Source organism: Hoplias malabaricus, chromosome 4, assembly GCF_029633855.1.
Source record: "Hoplias malabaricus isolate fHopMal1 chromosome 4, fHopMal1.hap1, whole genome shotgun sequence".
Classification (NCBI taxonomy): Eukaryota; Metazoa; Chordata; class Actinopteri; order Characiformes; family Erythrinidae; genus Hoplias; species Hoplias malabaricus.
Window position 1 is genome coordinate 28,303,297 of NC_089803.1, and position 25,434 is coordinate 28,328,730.

The following is a 25,434-nucleotide window of genomic DNA, read 5'->3' on the forward strand; positions in this document are numbered from 1 at the left end:
AAACACACACACACATGCACACACACAGAGACCATTCAAAAGTTAGAGCAAAGTCTTTCAGCTCCAACAGGCAACCAGCTGTCGGACACTAACTTCCAACTCCACCCCTCCTCCCAGGGCACTGGACTTGGTTTACCTCTCTCCATCTCCCTCTCTCTCTCTGTCTCACTCTCTTCCACACACACACAGACACAGGCACACACACACACACGCACACTCAACTACTCATTCAATCCAAATCTCAGCCCCTGAGCTGTCACAGAGAAGAGCCAGAGGAATAAAGAGAGCCCCTTGCAGCACGTCTTCTTCACCCTCACTCTGACACACTCTCAGCCAGCAGCATGTGGATTGAGCTCTGCCTTGGACTCACCTTTGGATTACTGGCCTCCTCTTGGGCGAACTTCACTCAAGGTAAGTGGAATCCTGCGATGGAGAGAGAGAGAGAGATGATGGGGTGCTTAGGGAGGGGGGGGGGATGAATATTTCTGTTTTTACACATTTTTGGTTGCTTTTATTATTGTAGAGCAATAGGTCATGGCATGTATTGTGGAAGCTATGGGATTGTATATATCTGTGTGTGAGAGAGAGGGAGCGAGCATGGAATATATGGATCCTGGCAAGGCAGCATGCATTAAGTCTGGCAGACAGAACAGACAAAGGAGGCGGCTGCCGGCTCACACAGCACACACGCGCACACACACAGAGAGAGAGACAGAGAGCGAGAGAGCAAAAGAATATACAACACAGAGAAACAGAAAAGAAAAATGGAAAGAGTGGAAGACAAACTGGAAGAGAAACTGACAGGAGAGAGCCAGATATTCAGAGAGAGAGAAAAGCGAGCAAAAAGGTAGGAGAGAGAGAGAGAGGCAGACAGAAGGAAAGATAGGTAAAGGCAGAGTGAGTGAGAGACGTCTGGAGGAGTGAGTGTGCCTTGGAGCTGTGGGTTAATCATTTAGTGTCATCATTTGTAGCACTTATCATTTTATTCCGCCTCCACATTCTCCTGTGAAAAGCCCTGCTGTCTCCTGTGCTTCTGCTCTGGCTCTGAGCACTCTGGCTTTATTGAAGGCTCTGGCAGCATGCGAGCAGGACTTAGACACGAGGTGCACAAAGGAAACTGATCATCTGCACTGTCATTCTGCTTCTGTTCTTTCTCTCTTTTTTTTGTTCTGCTCTTGCTCTGAAGTTGGGAATTCTGAAGCATGTCATTGCTGAGCATCAGCTGACAGTGAATCTAACAGGTCTCAGTGTGAGTGGATATGTCAGAAAGGGAAGTATGGTAGATATTTATGAGGAAAAGTGGTTATTTGGTTTTGAATTTGGAAATATGGAAATATGGGAATCGCAGTTCCAATTGATGTTATTGACCTCTGGATTTAAAAGGTCTAATATATGTATGTGTGTGTATATAATGATATATAAATCTATATATAAAAATTATAGGCAGCTTGCATGTGTGATGTGTGTCTGGAAGAGGGTCTGGGGGCGGGGGGTCTGTGGGGGGGAGGGGGGGGGGGTGGAATCAGGCTGTCTGCCAGTAAGCCGCCACTGGGCAGCTGTAAATGTCTGCACAATAAATGCAAACAGGAGCTGAGCATTTAGACCCTTTTTTTGGTGATTTTAAGGCTTTGCACACTTTTGTGCGGAAGCAAAAAATCTGAAACTGGGAAACCTAAGGGAAAGAGGGTGAGATAACAAGAGAAAATGGATTAATGGACAAAGATGGTGAGAGAGATGGAGAAGCTGAAAGACAGACAGATCTTAACCTCTGTGGTGAGTTGTGAAAATTAGGTTTTGTGCTAAGATTTCCCCAGAGTATGAGCCTGCCCCACTGAGCTCTCTCTCTCCCAGTTCTCTATCACACCCTCGGGCAGCCTGGGTGGCATGGAGCTAATATAAGTGTGAAACTGCTTTCAGTGCTTCAGCCAGCCAGTCTCTATGTGGCCATGTAGCCCCAACACACAAACTAATTGGCTGTCTGCCAGTGGAAGTCATGTTGTGGTTAGTGCCTGTCGTGGCCCAGGCCTAGTCCCTGTAAAGCCACAGTATATAAAACTGCGCTTTCTCATTAAGAGCCAGTGCTGAGGCCACTGGTGTCACACAGGCAGGCATCCCCTCATGCCTGCAGGCACACGACTGATTCACTCCATCTGTGGTTCCACAAAGTGACCTTGGCTTCAAAGGTGAAAAAAAAAGATTCTGGTGAAAAAATGAATGAATTAATTTAAAAATATACATAAAAGCAGTTGTAGTTAAATCACCACAATTACCATTTCAGGCACAATAATGTATAAAAATTATCTATATTAAATCTAAAGTCAAATACAAAGTCTTAGCAAAGTGAATGGCGCAGCAGGTAGTGTCACAGTCAAGTCCCGCTCTGGGTGACTGTTTAGTGTGTTTTCCCTGTTCTCCCTGTGTCTGCATGGGTTTCCTCTGGGTGCTCCGGTTTGCTCCTACAGTCCAAGAACACACGATGGTAGGTGGATTGGCGACTCAGAAAGTGTCCATAAGTGTGAGTGAATGTGTGAGTGCATATTGCCTTGTGAAGGACTGGTGCCCCTCCAGGCTGTGTTCCTGCCTTGCGCCCAGGGATTGCGGGCAGGCACCGGGACCCACCATTATCTACAGCTTACAGACAATGAATGAATGAATTAATGTGTCTGCAACTGCTTTTCCAGAGTTCAGGGTCAGGATAGGTTGAAAGCCTATCTGGAATCACTGGGCACAAAACAGGAACACACCCTCCAAACAGGACACCACACACACAAACATTCACTGAGAAACTTACAGCTATGGACAAATTTTGAATGGCCAATATGGTCAACAATATGTGCATTTGGACTGTGGCAGGAAACCAGAGCTATGTGAGCTGTGTGACAGTGAGATCATTGAAATCAGTCACTATCAAGTCAGTCTTTTGCCTTCACAGTTGACATGCTTTCAGTTTCAGAGATACGTTTTCACAGACGTAAAGGTGGATTACAAGCTCTGCTTATCACATTTGACATAATACCAAACACTTTCTGAGATGCTTCTTGACAACTTCTTGAATGTTACACATTCTTTCAGACTCATAGCTTTGAGCTGCCTTCTCACAGTGGAAGGATAATCTGAAACACCTGGATCTGGAGCTTGATATTCTTCTTTCTTTCAAAGATGAAAGATTTAAGATGGTGACAGTTCTGGTGAACTACCAGGCCTTGCAAGTTGTTGAGTGCCATATCTATATTAGATATTTTAGAGGTCAAGTTTTAGAAATTCTTCATCCCTTCACTTGTATCTTTAACTTTGTGTTTATTAAAACACTCCAAAACTATTATCTGAAAAACTGAATATAATATTAAAATTTGGTCTGAAAAGAGGCCTGTGATTTATTGTAATGGGCAACTAGCTTTTAGTCCTAGACTTTAGAGATTTAGAAAGAAAATTACATTTCTTTTATGTTCTACGACCTATAATTATTAGGCCCATATGGACACAAGAGTGACACTTGTTTTTTTGATAAACTCTGGGGATTTCCAGTCTACAAAATTAGAAGGGATTTTTCTCAGGTGGCCGTAAACGTTCCATTTTCCTTCAGTCTTAGTCACTGTGCTTACAGTTTTATCAGAAGTGTGAGATTTGAAGAGGTGTTTTGATTTAGCTAAATGTTATCTACACACCTCCATTTCCAGAAAAGTTGGGATGCTGTGCAAAATGTACAAAAAAAAATGAATTCAGGGTGAATTTATTAAAATCTATGGTTAATTTGAATACCTTTTAATTTCATTGATTTCTCTGAACAAAAAAAAATCTCATTTTAATTACAGTGCCAGACCAACTGTGAAAAAGTAAAAAATATATATTTATCAGTGAAATATTGCAAAGAATTTATGTATTTCATGTTTTATTGTACATAATATCTTGAAAAAAATTATGAGAAATCTTAGTAGATATAAAGCAAGGCCAGAAACCACGCTTAAATGTGCATGACCTTCAAGCCCTCAGGCTTGCGAGAGAAGCTGTCATGCTGCATTTAATAAATAAAGCTATATGTGCTTAGGAGTATTTCAGAAAACTGCTGCCATTTAACAATCTGCTGATGCATCAAGAAATATAACCTAAAGCTCTGGTACACTAGGAGAAAATCATATATCAGTTCTGTACACAAATGCCACCCAGTTCTGCAGGCCCAAAGATTATCTCAGAAGGTCAGAAAAACAGCTGTGGTGTGATGAGTCCTTTTTTCATGAAAAACTGTGCAAATGACAAAAGGGACCATCCAGACAATGATCAACGATAGTTCAACAATAGTCTATCAAACTATCAACAATAGTCATCATCTGCCATGGTATTGGGCAGGATGAATATATATGAAGGAATCACTCATTTGAGAGGTATATAGAGAGGTGTATGTTACCATCAAGGCTATGTTTTTTCTTGGATCGCACATGTTTATTTCTGCAGGACAATGCTAGGCCTCTCTCTGTATGGGCAACAACAGTGCCGCTTCAAAGACAAAGAATGTGCTTGACTGACCTGCCTGCAGCCTAGAGCTGTCTCCTGTGGCCCAATAAAGAGGAGAATCAGGCAAAGGCAACCACAGAGTATTGAGCAACTGAAATCTTTAATCAAGTCAGAATAGGCTATATTTCCACTTACAAAATTAATAAAATAATATCACCATTTTCCATATGATTAAACAGTGTAAATAAAGACGTGTTTTGTAGTTGAGTGTGTTGTAAGCATCACATTTTTAATTTGTTCTATTTACAAAATGCATATGCCTTTGGTGTTTGGTGTGTTTTCCCTGTGTCCATGTGGGTTTCCTCTGGGTGCTCTGGCTTCCTCCGGATGGTTCAAAATCACACATTGTCCATAGGTGTGAGTGTGTTAGTGTGTGTCACACACCAATGGACTGCCACCCCCTACAGGGTGTGTTCCAGCATTGAGCCTAGTGATTCCGGGTAGGCTCTAGATCCCCAGCGACCTTGGACTGTGGTTACAGATGATGAATTAATTAATTAAATCAAGGTTCAAGAGAAAAAAAAATAATAACAATAATATCACAGATCAGATTTTTGTTTTATTGCATTATCTTACCCAGTCACAGATATGTCAGAAAGCCCTTTTGCATTTTAGGTTATTCATACATGATGTGGTATGGGGTGTGTGTGTGTGTTTGTATGAGGTGAATTGGCCAATGGCCAGACTGACTAAACTCCAGCAGGCAGCTTAGACATTTGCCGTCACTCCAGACAAGGAGCATTTGATCAGAGCTTTACTCACAAGTATGAGCAGAGCAGGAAAAATTCCACACATAAACAAACACACACAAATATCAGACCATGAGGTCAACGGTGTGCCTTCACTGTCAAGACAAGCATAATTTGAAAGTACCGGCTCCCTTTTACACTAGGTCAAAATTCCACATTAAATGGACCAATAGAAAAGCTTCAAAGATTATTGCAAACAATCCTAGGCAATTCAGTAAACAACTTCAAAGTCATGGCCATTTTGTTAGACATGATACAATTGTTCCTCAGTTTTCCTACAACGACAGGATATTGTTGTCATAAGACTTCTCTCTTTTCACTCCTTTACACACACACACGGGTCCCATGCCTCTGTGATCCTGCAACTTGGCAGACCCCCACTACCTTACCGTGTCATGTTTCAAGGTAAGGAAGGCCATGTGGTGTGTTACTGGGGCCTCACAAAGAGGGCTTTAATGCAGCTGGGTGGAGCAGACCATCACCTGCCAGGTCCTCCATGTGCAGCAGCCAGCACATATCTCCTTTAACTGTTAAAAAAAATGAACAAATTCAGGCACATGCCCAGAAAACAGATTTGAAACCACATTCAAATGTGGTTTTAATCTAGTTGGTGAAAGGCTGACGTGGCATTCCAAAATTCACAAAATCAGTATTGAGCTGCCTGTCTGACCATAACCTTAGAGCAGAGAAACACTCAATTGTAGAGGTTAGGGAAACAGGGGTAGCATATTCTCATTTTCCAGTAAGAGTATTACTGTACAGTAAGGTTACTGTAGTGAAATAAAGGCATCTTAAGGAAAATAAAAAATAAAATGAAAGGATAGTATCAGAACAAAGAAATATAAAGTACTGAGTGAGCTTTAGAACTGCATCAGGACCCCATGGTATAGACATCTTAGTTCATCCTAGTAAAACCTCAAAAGTCAAGGTGCAAAAAAATATCTAATAACTAATAAAATATCATAATATATCAAAGCTGAGAATAATACACCACATAATACATTTTGTTAAATATGAGTGAGTGAGTTACAGGTCTGTAAGGGACTTTGCATCTAAAATGTAATGGACAGTAGAAGTAAACTACACTTCTACACTATTGTAGAGTAGAAGTGAAATACTCAAGAAACAACAAATGCATAAAAGAAATTGGCTTAACTACACATAACTGAGCAAATGTATCCAAATGTTCTTAACCTAGGCCAACATGTAATGTTAAAGAGAGGTATATCCAAGCCAAGTGCTCTTTTTGCCACTTAGTTAGTCATTATTTGAGTACAGTTCTGCATGTCAGCCTTATTGCCTTGTTCTCTCTGTACCCCTTTAAAAGCAAAATCCTATTTTTTACAAATAGTTTAAAAGCACTTTATGACTGAACCCCTCCTCTCTCCCAGACACTAATCTATGTTAAAACGGATCATAAATGGATGAAAGTAGGCTCATACTCCAGCTAAGCAGTATCGCCCAGAATGCTGTTAAACCTGTTAATTACGTTTTAAAGCCTTTTGCTGGGGCTCCAACTCTCTGCTCACCTCCTCCCCTCTGGTTTGTTTTAATATACACTCTGCTCTTTGTAGGCTGGAGAGCAGTGCTCCAAAACAAGCCTTGAACACATGCCCTGTTATAGCCACGTCCAAATTTATTCCAGACCTGTTGGTACAACTTTGGTATTCAATGCATGTCCAAATGTTTGTTGATTATAGTAAATAAATTAATCTACTTTAAAGTACATCCAATGTAGACACAGACTTTAAGTTATGCATATAGATTTTGTATAATATCCTTATAAAAAAAATAATACAACAAATGGGATGCTCTGCTGTATCTGCTCAATGGCATGCATTGACTAGAGGGCTATAATTATTTTAGCTCTAGGCAGCGTTCTCTGGCATAATTGTATTGCTATTTGGCTGCAAATAACAACAACAAAAACAGAAAACAGTTATGTATTTATTTAAAAATCTTGAGAGGCTGCTTTTACTAAAAGAACTCCTTGATGCCAGTATCCTTCAAAAACAATGTAGAAGTCAAGAATTAAAGAGTCCTTCAGGTGACTTTGCATGACTGCGTTCTGTCTGAAAGCCTCTCTAGTTACACTAGCCTGTAAACTCATGACTGGCGGTGGGGTAGTCCAGCTTTAATAGCAGCTGTGACTGGACATTTTTCACAAGGACAAAACCAAATACATGACCCAAACCTTTCTCCTGATCCATAATGTATGATAATGTCTTTGCTCAGGAATAATTGCACTGATAAGTAAGTGCAGTAAATTAATTACCTTATTTAATGTAATATGATTCACCATAATTATGTTATGAACTGTTTCTTTCTCAAATGAAAGGCCACACCACATCAACACAGAATTCAAAGGTAAAATGGCACACAGGCATTCTGACCTATGTTATTGTTTGGTGTTTTTAAAATGTTTACAGCCATTCCCCTTGTTCTACAATGTTCTTCCACTTCACACTGTTCTATAATGTTCCCCTGATATTTACTGTTCTAGAATGCTCTCCACATTAACACTCTTACAGAAAATTCTCCCAAAGTCGCATTGCTCTAAAACAGTCTCTTCAGGTCACAGCTGTTAAAGTTTTCTGAGACAGTTGAAGGCCAAATGCCACTTTATGAATATTGGTGTTTGTTGGAAAGGTTGGGTCAGTTTGCTCTGGACCTAGAACTACAGTGTAACCTCCAGTCAGCAGTGAAAATAAAACTAAACTCAGGTTTAAGTCAAAGCAAGGACATCTTAACTTTTGAAATTTCATCTTAGGACACCAATTAAATAAATAAATAAATCCAATACATTGGAATAATCTTCCATTTGAAGAATTTCCCTTTTGTCAGCTCAAGTGGATTTTGTCATCAATCCTCAATATGACTTCTATATATTACAGTGAAATTCATCAGGCCCATGTTGCAACACAGAACAGCACATTGCCCAAGGCACACAATGCAGATACACAATAATGAGGAACTAGAGGAATGTGAGTAATACTGAGTAAGTAACATATTAGACACAAAAATTCTCAGGAAGAGAACTACACAGGATTCTAACTAGAAAAGTTAGCTCACTGAGAAAACTAACAGCAGGCAGATTTGAGATGTATTGTAACACAATAAAGTTGGAGGGTCAGTAATGTTGTTATTGCTGTTGTTGTTGTTGGTGTTGTTATTCTGTTTTTTAATTGGAAGCCCGGAGGCCAAAGCAGAAATACTGACAGTGCCTAGAGCAGCTGGAGTTACTGGCAACCTCTCTATACACAACTCTGTACTCTCATACTCATTCTCCCTGCCTCTGTCTCTTTTTCTCTCCGCTCTTTCTTTCTTTTCTCTTTTCTACCCCAAGCCCTTAACTTCATTAAGTGACAATGCTGGCTTTTGGAAATCTGTGCTTTTGGACTTGCTAGACTTAGCACTTTGTGTTGACCAGCTTGAGTGCCCATTTTGCATGTAAATAAAGACCCCTTGGACAGGGATACAGAGTCATTTTCACCACAGCCTACCTTTAATCTGTGAAGTGACTCTGTGGAGCCAATGCTTGTGCTTTTTCCTTTAGGACATAGTGGTCCATAGAAGTGTTTGTACCACTGCGGGGTCCATTCTGAGGGAGAGCCAGAATCAACATTATAACACTGTGTCTAACTGCTATTAACGGCCACATAAGTACACCTTCCTCTTTGAGTTCCTCATCTGTCCCCACACACTGTACCAAGCAACTGTACATCCTGAATTTAATTTCTTGGCCACAGCTAGTTTCCAGTGTTTGCATATGTGTGTGTGTGTGTGTGTGTGTGTATGTTTGGCGAGTGTTTTTTATGGCACCAAGCCTTCTAACTGACTTCCCTATTAGCTGTGATGTTTTAAATGTTGTGATGTTTTAAACTCAGCAACTCACAGCTTTGGATCATTTCTCTAAAATGCAGTTTGAATGAATGGACTACAGTGTTATATATAATCAGAACAATGCAGCTTTGCTGTCAGAAAATGTTCTGAAAACTTATGGCCCTAAAACTTAGAGTTTCAAATTAATATATAAATTAAATGAAGTAAAACACAAATACCACAAATGATTGTTGTCTTGTCAACTGTCAGATAAGTATATACTGAAACGTTCCAAATGTATAACATGAATAACATATTACTTTTACTCTTAAACCGCTTTAGAGGTTTTGTAATTACAACAGCATCTGAAATTTGAATAGATTTAGAACACAAACCCCATCTTATTGTAATACATGCAAATTTCAGTATAAAAACCCAAAGAAGTCGTGAAGAACAAAAACAAAATGCAATGATGTGTGAAACAATTATTCCCTATATTTAATTGAAAATATTACAGAGATGATCATTTATATGTCCAAAGTGAAATGGTTCATTGTTTTATGAACAATATTTACCCATCATCTATATGATGCCAGCAGCATATTCCAAATAGTTGGGACAGGAGCATGTTTACCACTGTGTTGCATCGCCTCTACTTTTAACAACCCTCTGTAAACGTTTGGTAATTAAGGAGACCAATTGTTTTACTTTAGAAAGTGAAATGTTTTCCCATTCTTTCTTGTTGTAGAATTTTAGCTGCATACCAGCTCTGGGTCTCCATTACAGTGTTGTTCATTTCATAAAGCACTGGTTGTTTTTAGCGTGTGACAGGTCTAGAATAGTTTTACATGTCTACTATTTTACTAAGGAACCAATAAATAAGCTCTGTATTTCTGGAAATCGTTTATATATAGTTTGTTCTTTGTATTTGTGAGTTTTAACATTTGTGAGTGCAGCAACAGTGTTCACAGACAGGGGCTTGGGAAGTGTTTTGGAGCCCATGCAGTGTATTCCACGTGTCTGTTTTTAATTCAGTGCCACCACAGGGCCTGAAGGTCACAGCAAACCAATATTGGTTTTGAGCCCTGTCTCAGTGCATTTCTTGCATATTATGCTCTGCAGACGATTAATTCCCCAAATTCTTTACTTTTGTAAATTGTGAAACTTTATTCTTGAATTGTTGCATCTGCATGTGCAGTGTTTCCCAATGGTGAATACTTCTCCATTTTTACTTCTGAAATGCTCAGTCTCTCTGCGATGATACAAAGCCAATTCACCAGTGTTAAATCAACACCATTAGTGTAAAAATGTAAACTTGTCAACACTTTCAGTGTTAATTTGACACTAATAGTGTTGATTTAACACTGGTGAATTTGCTGTACGCTTGTAAATTTCTGTGGAAGAGAAACTCGCTCCCACCTACACCCCGTCTCCACCCATTTTTCTTGTATTCATCTAGCCAACAGGCTAGAACATCTTACTTCACCTCCTCATTTCAGCCTTTACAGGTGTGGTCCATAATGAGAGTAGTTATAAAAAGCATTTATATAGATTTTTAAATTTCACAATTTTAACTTTCCTGCCTTACCTCCATAGAACTGGTGCTTATTTGCCTCAGATGGAATGTTACAGTAGTCTATGAATGCAACAGTTAAATATGTTTGTCCAGGTTAGTTATTCTATCTAAAATATTGTATGAGAATAAGCTTTTTCACTATTCAGGTTACATGGCCTGTGTAAGGGTCATCAGCAATGTACTGTATCTTATCTCATGTGTGCCGTTACCAGGGTAACAATTGTTTATTCACCTGGTAAATGTTTTGCAAATGTTCATTTCTCTGGATGTCTAACTACACAACAAATACTCTCATGAAACTGATAGTATTTATGTCATATTCCAAATCTTTCAAACAGGACAATTCTTTGTGTTTCTTCCATATAATGACTTTATGAACTTCCATCATAATATATATTTTTGCCATCATTCACAAAATTAAGTTATGCAATGAGGATATATTTCATTGCTATGGCTCAGTAAATGGCTGTACCAGATAAGAAGAATCAGAATTAGAATTTTGTGTGTGTGTGTTAATGTGTTACTTAAAGGCATACATATTTATTTTACACACACACGCACACACACACACACACACACACACACACACATATATATATATATATATATATATATATATATATATTTTTTTTTTACACCAATTCATCTACTTTAAGGTTCATCCATTGTGGACGCACAGGTTCAGTTTCCAGCGTTGGTTGTATTCTCTGGAGTGTACATAATACTATTTAGAGTAACACTTTAATTTACAGCCCGCTAATTACTGGGTAAGTACAGAGTATGTATCTGTTAAATAAGCCATAAGATAAAATAAGTACTAAGTACTATATTAGTATATAGTATATATACTAATAATATATAACTATTATTAGTACTATAAAATAAGTACTAGTAAGTTAGTAAAGGGCATGATACTAGAAATATGTGATTATTACTGGGTATCTTACAAATATTTTTCAAATAAGGCATGCCATAAATACAGAGTAAGTACATGTTAAATAAGGTGTAAGAAAATGTAATTACAGAGTAAGTAAAGGGTATGATACTAGAAATATGTGGTTATTACTTGGTATATCAATCAAAGACTTTACAAATAAGGCATGTAATTACATTCTGAATCCATTGTACTTCTAAGCATAGTTATAAGTTGAATTAGTTGAAATTAATTGAAAAGTATGAGAGTTTATGCAAGTGACTTACTGTATTTTTTATAAATAAGCAATGTAGCTACTATTTTGAACTCACTTTAGTTCTGAATGTAATTATGGGTCCTTTAAAGTTATTTACAGTTCACATACAGGGAAGGACATGGTCAACTACTTTCATTACAGGCTCTAGTATAGTTTCATGGTGCTTTGTACTCATTAGGTTCAGGACATGTGATTTAGCACAATAATCATCATCACATATTTAGGAGATATTTTACACTGTTTATCCTATATGCATTGAAGCATTATATGTACATAGGTGACAAATGAGGAAATGATGAATTTAATTGTAAGATAACCAGTAATTACTACATATTTCTAGTATCATGCCCTTTACTTACTCAGTACTTACTCAGCCTTGCCTTGACTTGCCAATTTAGTACCACTGAAAAGATTTGGAGAGGTAATCATTTACCATAGGTACCTGATTTCACTAATGTTTATGTGGTTCATGCACCATCAGATGCTTACAGATATGCTTCAATATCTAGTATTAACCCTTCACAGAAGAGTAGAGGCCTTTATTACAGAAAACAGAGGATAAACTGTTTATTAATGCACTTGATTTAAGAAGAAATGTTGGATGAATACACATTACCATGTTTTATGCATATAAAAGATTCATGTAAATGCACTGTGAAATTTCTTATAATGTTTACAGCACATATAACAATGTTAGTTGTTAAATATACTGATGTAATGCAAGACTTTTCAAGTAATATTAAGATGTTTTGTATATTTTGAAAACTATAGCACAGTTAGTATCCTTTTGTGCAGAAAATTGCTGTTCATTATTCAGTCAAGCCTCAGTCTCTACATATATTAGAGACAATATAGATTCTGATGTATTTTGTAACATGTAAAGTTTTAGCTCTTATATTTCTGCATACACTGTGCGGTTTTGACAACATGAAATTTAAACTATAGGCAAACATACTTCCCTAAATATAAAGTTGTTATTTGTGCATGTCACCATGCCAACCTGCTGACAACAGGCGCCCGATGATCAGATGAGGAAGTATTTCCTGAGCTTATTGCATCAACACTGATGTTTAAAGATATCACCGGATGTGTGAACATTTGTATACGCAGAAACTGTGAGCTGACCTTCTTGACACTCACAAAACATAAACACTTGGTCATGGCAATGTTTGTGAATGTCCTGTTGCCATGGTGACTGGAAGCTTTGCTGCTGATTTGATATCACATTTTCTTTCATGGAGCTGGATTGTTAGGAGACTGCTGACATCATAGTTTATCGTGTCATTGTGATGATTTATAGCTACAGATCAATTAGATACACATTACTGAGGCAGTTTCAGTTAAACTAACAAAAATAGTTTGCATTTTCTGAAGCAGGAATTCAAAATATTTTTGTCATAACTGAGTGAATAATTTTAATTATTCTTCATACTTCATTGTGAAACAGGCCTTTAACATACACTGTGGTCTACATGCTTACTGTATTTAGCGTAAACAGGTTAATTTAGGAGGTAGTGTGGCTGTCACACAACTCCAGGGTCCTCTGGTTGTGGGTTCATTTCTCGCTCTGGGTTACTGTCTGTGAGGAGTTTGGTGTGTTTTTCCTGTGTTTGTGTAGGTTTCCTCCAGGGGCCCCAATCTTCTCCCACAGTCCAAAAACACACTCAAAAGTGTCCATAGGTGTGAGTGAACGTGTGAGTGTGTTGCCCTGTGAAGGACTGGCACCCCCTCCAGGGCTCCGGACCATGAATGAATAAATGAATGGTTCACTTAGGGGTAACAAATTGATTCTTCATCTAACATGAGTTGCTTTATAGAAAAAAATAATGAATTAACCCTTTCATGAATTGTGCTATTATTTGGAGGTAAAATGGCTTTTAAAAACATAGATTGTATCAAAATACTATCATCCAGGTTCTCGTGTTACTTATAGTATTGTTATATACAGCACATTTATTTTTTTACTGGATTACATCAGAAGTGATGCTGTCTGGAAGCAGGCAGCAAATGTGTGTCCATGGCGACCAATCCAGGCAGAGCTCCTCAGAGAAAATTTCTAGTCTTTTTGGCCACACCTGTATTCATGTTTTGTGATTCCCTGTGGTCACGATCTATCTACACGTGGGGAACTCTGCAAGAAAAAAGGAAGAGAAGAGGATTTGAATACTCTTTCCTGTGCCTTTTTTCAGTTGCTAGTCTGAAGCAGCTAGTGCTTCCTGCCTCACCGTATCTGTATTTGTGTCTCTCTCTTTCTGTTGCACACCTGTTTTTAATCTGATTTTAAATATGTTATTTATTTTTGGAGAATTTCAGTTTGAGTGTTGACAGTTGCAATACATAGGGCATCTTGATAGTGGAACAGTTAATATAGTTATCACAGCTGCAGATTCCTGTGTTAGTGAGAAATTTGGTGTGTTCTCCCTGTGTCTGAGTGAGTTGCCTCCCACAACCCAAAATAAACTTATGCCGGTAGGTGGATTGGCCATGCTAAGTGTCTACTGATGTGTGTGTGAGTGACTGTGTGAGGGTGTGGGGCTTAGTGATGGGCTGGCACCCTGCCTAGGGTGTGTTCCTCAGACCCATTATAAGTAGCACTAAGTTAAAAATATAATCGTTATTGTAGGAGCAATCATATGCACCAGTTAAAGCATTCTAAATGCCGGCAATATATCTAAATATGACATTGTTGAGTATAGACAGAGTCGTAGACATACAAGCGTGGAGAGACATGAAGAGACACAAATAACATGATCAAGTTTCATTATAAAATCAACAAAAGATTTCCCTCTCCACATCCATGAGAACCAAGAATAAAGGACTGTGAGAAAAACACACACAAAAAAAATACATTTACGTAACATTGGACAAAATTAGCAGTCTTTTTTCCCTCAGTAAGTAGCATATTCAAAAAACAAACAATCTAATGAAGATTGATTTTTAAATATAACACAGAATTCTGTATTTCCCAGTGTAATACACACAAGACCTTGACTTGAACATGAGAAAATGTCCTAATCATACCTTTCAGAACATGCTACAAGCAGCTTTTAAAGGAGCAATAAATCATTTTCCCTAATGAGTCTTTTTAATGTAATAAAACAGCCAGTATGCTAACACACAATGTCCTGTATCAGAGATTCTGTAACTATTTTAAAACAAGTTCACTCTAAACCCAAACTGAGCTTTTTTACTTTGGCTTTTGGTTTTAGGCACCACTTCTAAGACATCTTGGTGATGATGACATGTGGGTGGAAAAATAAATTTAACCAGTGATATAATGTTTCCGTTCCCAGTCCCTCTAACCTCACTAAAGACTGATCTAGCATGTGATAAGTAACATGGTTAAAAAGAGTGTTTTTATTTATTTACCACCCGTATATTTTTCTATTTTAGTTTCCATTTCCATTGTTCAAATTATTGCAGTATGGTCACTGATCTGATCATTAAGACATCTGCTCATATTAAATAGGCTTTGTTAGTAATATGCTTTATTACATGTTTTCTGAATATACAAACTCTCTCTCTCTCTCTCTCTCTCTCTCTCTCTCTCTCTCTCTCTCTCTCTCTCTCTCTCTCTCTCTCTCTCTGTCTCACACTCAGAGGTGAAGGTACGTGGCTGCAGTTATAAGGGAGTCTTCTATGTTCAGGGGAATGATCGACACACTTTGACTTTTGAAGAAGCTCAGAAGCTCTGTAGTAGTGTAGAAGCAACGGTGGCTAGTGCTGAAGAAATCACTGCTGCCTATGGCACAGGCATGGAGATCTGCAGGTGAGAGGCCTGTCTGTTTTGTACACCAGCACTGACTGCTTAGCTGTTGTTGGAGGGAAAGGTTTGTTCAAGAATAATAAAAATGCATTTGATAACCCCTGAATTAATGATTTAAACCACTAAAAATCTGGGGCATAGCCAAACATTGACCTTTGTGTGGAAACAGTTATTTTTTCTAAAAAATGAAACAAATGCAAACCTTAGGGGTGTGGAGGTATTGATATTGATATGTTGTGGTGGGGGGAGTGGGGGCAGTATCTGTCCATGAATTTTTGCAAGTACTGTATAAGCACTGTCTCTTCCTCATTTAATTACCATTTTTAATTTATATATCCTGTAAAGATATCATGTAAATAAGTTAAAACACATTTGCTGTAGGTTACAGTTTAATATATGTCTTATGTCTATTATACAGAAATCAGCTTATTTAGGACTCCTGTGTTTGTCATATACTCTAAGAATACTGTGTTAATGTTATTGTTAGTCTTATATGAAATTATCTAATGAGATTTTTATTAAAATCATTATATAAAACAATTATTTGTATAAATAATTACTTTGATTGTAAACCTCAGTCAGCTTTATTGTCATCACAGATGTTTTGAGGGGGAATTAAATGTATATTCTCAAAGACACTTGCTAATATTAGTTCTGTTTAAAGGAATATAATGTAATAATTGGCTTTTTTGTCTCCTGAGCTCCCCCTACCTGCTGCTGAATGTAATTCACAATTACAATACAGCTGATACTCTCTCTCTCTCTCTCTCTCTCTCTCATATAGACAAACACATGCACACCCCACTCTCTCTCTCTCTCTCTCTCTCTCTCTTTCTTTCTCTCTCTCTCTCTGCACACACACACATAGCGAGTGATGTTTAGATAGGTCACACTGTTCTCAGGGCTCCAGGTGATGTTGAGTAATTGAATAAAATTATGTTGACTACATGATAAAACCCATATATCTTGCTCATAATATACACTGGGCTGTGTTATTAAAACCATAAAGTGTAACTTTGGTGGTTCACTAGCCGTTATAATGACAGCAAAGGGAGAAAAGCACTTATTACCAGAATTGTTATCTAACATGAAAAAGTGAGCTAAACCGGCAGCTCATTACAGAATAACAATTATATATATATATATATATATATATATATATATATATATATATATATATAATAGTTATTCTGTAATGAGCTGCCGGTTTAGCATTATGGTTTTAATAACACAGCCCAGTGTATATTATGATATATATATATATATATATATATATATATATATATATATATATATATATATATATATATATTTATGTAAAACACTTTCATAAACAAAACTTATCACTATCTAACAGAGGTCAAAAACAACCAACCATCCCTCTCAGTGCACTGCAAGAAATAACAGCTTTTGTCCTTTTCTCACTTGGAAAAATTACATGACAAAATATCACAATGCAAGAACAGTTAATGACTACTTTGCTAGGTTTCTTCAGTCATGACAGTAAGGTTAATACAGTAGATAGTAGGCATGCTGACTTTTGTACTCTTAAGTTATTAGACTCAGTTTATCCCTCTATTTTCGCCTTCATCAATTAAGATTTGTACAATACTTATCCCTGTATTTTATACTCAAAAGTGGGTTGGAATTTGCTGAAACTAAAAATGGTCTGTATTGGTTTTAAACTAATTTTTTTCCAATAGTTGTTTAGCAACTATTATAAATCTCTAATCTCATTCAATACCAAATGTAAACAATGATTTTTATCCCTCTGGCTCCAGTGATTGATGGTACCATCTGCTTATACTGAGCTTTGGAAAACTGGTTTAAACTACATTATGACTAAACTGAGCCATTTGTTTTTATTAATCTTTACTTATTTCTCTTATTTATTTTAAAATTAAAAGTTTAATTAAGTCATAGTTCACATTACGATAATTTATAATGAGCAGTAAAATGTAAATATTTTTATACATTTTATTATAGAATTTCTCATTGTGTGTATCAAGTTTAGTAAATAATTTTATTGTTTGTTTGGTATTTTTATTAACTGTATCACTCCTATTTTGAAAATGAACATTTCCTGTGTCTGAGGGAATGCCCTATCATTTTGAGGTGTTTATTCCTTGGTGATACCTCAGCTCATCCTTGCCTGGAAGTCCAAGAAAACATAACTGATCTGTCTTTGCACGGGTAGGATGGCCCTCCTTCTCATCACCCGTTGCGATACTAGCCAATGTTGGCATTTCCTTGCTGACATAATAGATCTGGACAGTTCAAATTAGCTAAGTTGAATAGTGACAAAGCATCAGCAGCAGTTTGAGAAGAAACAACAATTGGTTTCATGTGTCACTTAGGGCATATGTACTACATTTCACACTTCCAGCTAGGTGGCTTTTTGTCATTATGGAAAAATGGCCAAAAGTTAGAATTAGGTATAATATATTGAAAACAAAAACTGTATTATTAATGGATTTGCTGGACTATGTGCACAGGTACGGCTGGATTAGTGATGGAAACCTCACCATTGTTCGCCAGAAACCAAACCCCTTGTGCAGAAGCAGCCTTACAGGTGTCATCATCTTCAAACCTGGGAAAAATGAGACAAGTGATGCCTTTTGCTACGATGACAGTGGTTAGTTACAACAAAAAAAAAAAAAAAAAAGCATTGGTATGCTCAAACATGAATGTCAGTCTAAATTATTCTGTGGCATTTAAAATATTGAACAGAACTATACCGACTATATTGTAGTATTAGAGGATGTTTACTTTTGGACAATAAGGGTACAGAAGTGTGGTAACTGTGATTTTCCTTTATTTTGATCATTTAAAATAATAGTAAATGAATCATAGTACAGTTCTTTCTGTCTTCCAAAACAGACCTCTCAGATAAAAACTGTACACTTGCAATCAACCTCTCATCTACAGAAGACCCCCCCGTACCCCCAAGTAAGATTCCAAGTAAGTTTTTCACTCATTCATTCATATATGTATTTACTGACTCAGCCCAGCGCTTCTAGGAGTATAACCGAGAGTTCAGAGCCCTGTAGGAGCATTTCAGCAGCACTCAATTTTCTCCATGTCAGACCAGTGTTGGTTTTTCACTCTTTGTTAGAGGCTTTTTTTTGCTGGAGGAACATGTGGATGGTCGTGTTGTTCTAAATGTGAAGGTAGTGGAATCTGCCCTCTTGCCTACAAAAAGCTTTGTGAGCGGTGCTGGTCTCATTGTGTAGGGCAAAACAAATGTAGAGGATGGGACTATAGGCCATCCAGAGGCTGAAAACAAGCCCTTGAAAACAACAAAAGAGCAGCCTGCAGCTGCTTTCTCTGTTTGTGACACCTTAAATCCACTACACCTTTACACTGAAATGAGTCTTTTGCTGCTATATAAATATGTAAAATCTGGGATAGTGCATCTTTAATATTCAACACATTTACAGAGACAAAAGTTGTAAACAGTCTATGGTCAAAGCACAAGAATAACACATGCAAACAATTAGAATGTGCAAATCCAGAAGGCAGAGGCAAAACAAGAAAACCAACAACAAAGGCTGCTCAGTACAGATGGAGAAAAAGGCTAAAACACAGGTGAAATGTATCAGTAATTCGGTGAATTGTACTCTGATTGGATGGTGAGCTGTCAGTCCGGAACACATGATACTGGAATAATTTATGTGGCCCATAGCAACCTAAATAATTAATTATACTCCTAATTACTACTGATGACCCTGGACTGTACTGTAATTCTGCATCCAGCACTGCAAAACTATATGTAACGTCACATAACATTCGTACATACTGCATTATACAAACAATCCAAATTAATGTTAACAGAATAAGTTAAGCAGTTGATAATTAAGGTTTACCACTATTGACATCTATTGTCTATGTACGGTTCACTCGGTCATTAATGTATATGCTTAATTATTTACTGATATATTGATCATTAGTGTATATATTAATTAATCATGAAGAAATCATTAGTTGTGCATTATTATATGCCTTAATGCTGTCCCTTTGTCTAGTTCTGTTCTCCTCTTCCATCTTTGTTAGTTTCTAGACCTGTTCCTTTGTTACTGTGTTGTTTCGTTGTTTTATCTGTTCTCCCTTCTCTCGCTTTCAGGTACTCATTGCACTATTTTAGATTGTTCTCTGTTATCTGTTTTAATGATTATCGTTTTTTCCTAGTTTCTCCTACTTGCCAATAGTGTTTTGTTTGTTGTGAGTTTCTTGTCAAGACACTTTCAAATAGATAAATACATAAATAAATAAATAAATAAATAAATAAATAAATAGAAACAAATAAAGCCTTAACATTATATATTTTGTGAACATATATTTGTTCACATTTAAGGATTTATGTTTTTTCTGTCGTCTTAATGGGTTTATTTCCAATTAAGTGTTTGCTCCTACAGTTGATTTAGTTCTTTGTAAATAAAATGAGAATTCCTCTCTCACATTTCAGAAACAGAGGAGACTTCAGTTCCACCTAATGATGCTAGCACAACTGATAACAACCCTCTGTCTGACCCCACTGCTAGTGACTGGCCTGAGCAATCTACTCTTACTAGTGTCACTGACACAGAGAATACTGCTGTGACTACTGATGACAGTCCTTTCCAGTCCAGTACCACGCCATTCCTCCCTCCAATAGATACCACTGAACCAGATACAAATGAATTTCTGACCACAGAGAGCTCTGCCCAAACTCAGCAGACAGAGGTAAATGGTAAGAGTGAGGAGCAATCTACCACCATAGTGATGACACTGGACAACACAAGCTCAGGGATGTGGGAACCACCTGCCAAGGACCTGGAAACCACTGTAGACCCATCGGACAACTCATATACATACACAGGAGAGACCACCAGTACTGATTTAAGTAAGTCATTCTCTTTCTCTAGTTCTTTACATTTCTAAAGCCTTTTCACATACTCATTTCATATATGAACTGTTCATTAAAGTCCTTGAACAAACTGAGATGGTCAAATACTATTTAGAGGCTTTTCTCAGAACTCTACGTCCAAATCAAGGACCATTTAGGAACCTTTACATGTAGGAAGACAAATACTGTTTATACTCTGTTTGTCCCTGAGCTACATATTAAGACCTTTATTTGGAAGAGAGTCCTCCAATGTTCTTCCTATTACAGCAAAGCTGAGACCAAAGCCCCCTCTGCTGTTGAAGTAAAAGTTTAAACTTTCTCTAACAGGTGGCTGTTCTCTTTCAGCACAGCTCAAAGCTCACTGTTATTCGCCCCCTGCTGTTCAGAGACAACTCATCAAGACAAAGACAAAAATTCTTAGGTTATTGGGAAGTCAAATTACAAATCTTTATGCTGTATTAAGCCACTCAAAAATATATTTTAAAGTTTTGTTATATGTTTATGCCCCTGTGTGAATCAAGTGAATTTCTGCAGATTAACAAAATCCATCTTGCCTTATCTTATTGTAAAATAAACCTCATAGGTCAATATATGATTACATGCATATGTCATCTGTTTTCTGCTGTAAAGCCTCACAAGATGAAAAAAACCTCGCTGGTTCAGGTGGGAGAATGATTTCAGAAGACGACGACAAATCCTCAGGTAAAAACCAGCCCAAGCAATACTTGTGTAAATGAAAAATCAAATGAATAATCCAAAGCCACACAACTGCGGTGGCTTATACATTATGTAAAATAGCCCAATATCTTATACATACATCTTTAGAATAAGGTGACATATTACCTGGCCCACTCAAAAGTAGAGTCCTCTATAAGGCACTTTTTTTAAAAACTCTGCACTAAACAGCCTTTATTTGAACACTTCAGTCAATCCACATATGCTTGAAGTACAAATAACCAGATTTTGAAAGATACTGCAGAAACAGTAGTGTTACCATGTATAAATTATATTGTTTTTATACAACATCTTGTGAAATGTATAGAAAATAATCAAATTTAAATTGCAAACAGTGAAGTGATCAATAAAACCACAATGAGATATTTTCACCAAATAATTTAGCCTGTCCAGAGTGTTTTCCATCTTCGCACCAAGTGATTCTGAGTAGACTCTGGACCCACCACTACCCTGAACTGGATAAGTGTTTACAGACAATGTATGAATGATCAAATTAATTTGGCCTTAACTGAAATACTGTAATTATTTGTGGCAATCATATTTCGTGTATATTTCCATGCTTTTGAGTTACCAGAAAAGCACAAGTATTAATTTACTGATATTAAAATGTTTGTGACCTCCTCCACAGACTGGCTGATCATTGTGGGTGTGATTGTGGCTGTATTGGCTATTCTTCTCATCTGTGCTGCTGTGGCTACAAGGAAGAGGTAGGACCCTATCTATAGGTTTTACTTCCACTACCGTTTTAATGAACTAGCACCCGGTGCAGTGTGTCCTTGCCTTACGCCCAAGGTTTGCGGGTAGATATCTGATCCATCGCGACCCTGAACTGGACGAGGTGGTTACACCCCTAAACAGTAACCAGGGGAGCCGCAAGGAGATTTTGGGAATTATGGGAGCTCCCTCTATGAATCCCATTCCCCTCTCAGTCTTTGGCAACTGACACTACTTGGCAACTGACACCTTTAGTACAGCTAAAGGACCCCTGGGGCCTTCAAGAGGCAGACCTGACTTACTAAAGTGTCCAGTGGCACAAAATGACACGATTTATCAACGTGAGAGCTGAAGCCTTTTTGTGTTTGCACCCAGACTTACCACTGAGCCTCACTAACTTCATGAATATGCATTTTAGGGCATGTCAGTGTCAGTTTAGGGAAAGTGGCTTCTACAAAACTAATGAACTATGGAGATTTATTAACAGAACAGATCTATGACAGGGACAATGTGGCACACATACTTGGACACCCAAGAGAGGCCAGCCAGCTTTTATTTACATCACTTCACACTATTTATTTCATGTTCACTTTGAGCTGAACCTTTTTCCATATAAAAACATTTAGTAACATATGCTTATACAATACATTTGTAAGTGTAAAAAGGACAAAAAAGGTTAGTTCACATTGAAAATATAAAAGTAATGCTTAAGAAGTGCTCAAATAAAATTCTGGTCTTTAGTAAATCAAACACAATTCAGAAATCAGAAACCTTTGTGCTCACTAACAGAAATTTCACCTCACCTTTCTGAGACTGCATTTGCTCAGAAACTTGTGAAAGTCCCTGTTACAACAAAAACATGTGTATCATCTCCACATCACTGAATTTTTTTGGCAGTAACTGTGTCAGTGCAGTATGACATGGTTTACTCATTTATTTGTGTAAGAATGAGGGACAGATTGGAGTTGAGCAAATTCAGCACATTATTGTTTACCTTTCTGAGAGTTTGCTGTGTGGTTCCTCAGGTGGTGTGGTAAACGTCAGACTCTGATGATCACCTCAAAAAGCAGCAGCGATGGGAACGGTGCCACAGCCTCAGCCAGCAGCTCACGCGCCCAGGAGAGAGAGCAAGAGATGGTGACACTCATGAACAAAGAGAAGATCCAGGAGAACGGCAACACCGAGGAGTTCACCGTCATCACTCTGGAGGAGTCACCAGAGAAGAACCAGCAGGCATGAAAGAGGGAGGCAGAGAGATAGGGAAACTTTGAGAGATGGAGAGATTGGGAGACAGGGTGTAAGAGATTGTGTTTGAGGTCATGGTATTTAGTTTGACAGAGAGCGAGAGAGGAGCTGGTTCCTTTTGCACTGGTAGATGTACCTGGAAAGCAAAGGGACACTCTATTGTTGCTCATGAGACGAAGGTATGGGGCAAAACTTTATGTCCGTTATTTGTTTGTTTATGATTCTTTCTCTAGACAGTGATATGCAAAGGTTTGGGAGCTACTGGTCAAAAGACATATTTTGTTGATTGAAGTGAATTTAAATTCAGATGTGTATACCCACTAATGTAAACACACATCCGTACAGTTTTTCTGAATTTAACATACTGTCGACAAACAAAACTAAAATACAGTCTGTGACTAATGCTATGTCACATTTTATATTTATGTTGTAAAACTGATATTGAGCATTGGATAATATGAAGAGAAATGCAATATATACCAATGTCCCCTGTAGAGGATGTTTTTCACTTATTTCCATTTGTCATATGACTATTTGAGGGATTCAAACTTTTGCATGCTACTGTAACTGTTCTCCAGCACTTGAAAAGTCACAATTTGATACATTTTAGATAAAGGCTTTTTTTACATTCTGACAACGAGGAGGTTTCTCCTGAAATGGGCTTTCACAGTATCTTTTTCAGCTATTGCTTTTTTTAGTGAGTGTCCTTGAAGGTAAAAGATAAAGCTGGTGGGGACTGATCCAGGCCTTTATCATGAATGTAGTTTCTTTCCAAACATACTAACCAACAAACAGTAGAAAAAGTGAATATTGCTAGTAAGAACTGGCGTGTGGGAATCACCGCGACCCTGAACTGGATAAGTGGTTATAGATGAAAAAATGAACAATGAGCACTTAAGGCAGATACAAAGTAACTGCCTAAAAAGGATAGCACATAATATTGCAAAGCCACATTAGAAGCTAACATGATTTGAAAGATGACTCTGCATATATAATCTCACTTCACACATTCTCTGAACCTTTATTAAATAAACCAGCATCAATATTATTTCTTCATTCGGTTCTTAAATCTGATTTCTCTTTGACAATCTATGATGTTGCACACATCATGCATCACTGATAAGAAAAATTCATATTTATATCTTAAACTGCAGTGTTATATTATGCCACATGCTGTCTGAGAGAGGGGTGCAGGATCATCTTCAAGGGGCCGGACTAATGTATATCTGTAAATAGTCCATTAAAGTGCTGGCATTCTGTAGAAGTAACAGCAGAAACAGGCAAATAATCTGTGACAGTCTCTGGAGGTGTGTTCAGAATTTTCCTAAGTAATAACCTTGTTTTCATTTTCATTATGTTTTCCTGTGGATGGGGATATATATCAAGATGTTACTGTTTTAATTTATGCTGTATTTTGAATGTTATATGTATATATCATGAGGCTTGTTTTCTATAGATCTCAACTGCTGACATCGTTCCAAAAATCACTAGAAAATAATACACCTTTCTAAAGTCATATTAATTGCCTTAATCATTTGAAATGTAAACTCATTACAGAAGATGTCACAAATGAGAGACTTACTGCTGATTTGTTTGTAGTTTTTTTTTAACAAGAAATTTTAGTATCATAAAAGAATGTGCTGTTCCTGGAAAAAAAACTGTTGAGGATTCACACCTTGTCATTCATATACGATTTCCATGTACTGACTGTGAGGACGGTTTAATATGCTGTGCTTTATGAAACACCAATAATATAGAGTGAGGACATCTCTAGTAATGTAGGACATTTTGATTTGTTTTATTCTCAAGATAATGGATGAATTAAATAATGTCGCTTCCTGGTCATGCTTTGCACCTTACTCTGCCTCCAAAGGCCCAAAGCAAATGTACATATTTCCATTTATAAGCTTTTTGTCATTTATTTTTCTTTCAAAGCATTGTGATTTATCATGAAATTAAAATAATATCTATTGCTCCATTAGACACAGAATTTTTTTTCCTATTCTTTTTTTAATGTCTTTTTGTGCTGACAGACATCTCTTGGGCTCTGTTCTGTTTGAGGGAGATTAGCAAACATAGTAGAAGTAGGAGTGTGTAATGAGTGTGTATAATGCTGAAATAACAAATGTTTATTAAGTACAAGAATCAAGTTGTGTCCCAGATGGAATAAAAAATGTATAGATGTTTTTTTTTGTTTGTATTGTTGATTATTTTCTTGGTTGCAGTGGTGGTTTCTGACAAAT

At 37.3% G+C, this 25,434-nt stretch overlaps 1 protein-coding gene across 1 annotated transcript; it reads left to right on the forward strand.

Moving 5' to 3' along the window:
• On the forward strand, positions 1-25,419 carry cd44b (CD44 molecule (IN blood group) b). Its single transcript, XM_066668536.1, has 8 exons — positions 1-411; positions 15,447-15,615; positions 18,108-18,247; positions 18,493-18,573; positions 20,078-20,494; positions 21,128-21,199; positions 21,861-21,939; positions 22,972-25,419. The coding sequence occupies exons 1-8, from the start codon at positions 342-344 to the stop codon at positions 23,183-23,185; spliced, it is 1,242 nt and encodes a 413-aa protein (XP_066524633.1). The 5' UTR covers positions 1-341; the 3' UTR covers positions 23,186-25,419.
• Positions 25,420-25,434: the final 15 nt, after the last annotated feature.

Coding starts and splice junctions, on each gene's coding strand:
- cd44b (XM_066668536.1), top strand. CDS start 342: ATGTGGATTGAGCTCTGCCTTGGACTCACCTTTGGATTACTGGCCTCC. Junction 18,574..20,077: donor ACCCCCAAGTAAGATTCCAA/GTAAGTTTTTCA, acceptor CTCACATTTCAG/AAACAGAGGAGACTTCAGTT. Junction 20,495..21,127: donor GACCACCAGTACTGATTTAA/GTAAGTCATTCT, acceptor TCTGCTGTAAAG/CCTCACAAGATGAAAAAAAC.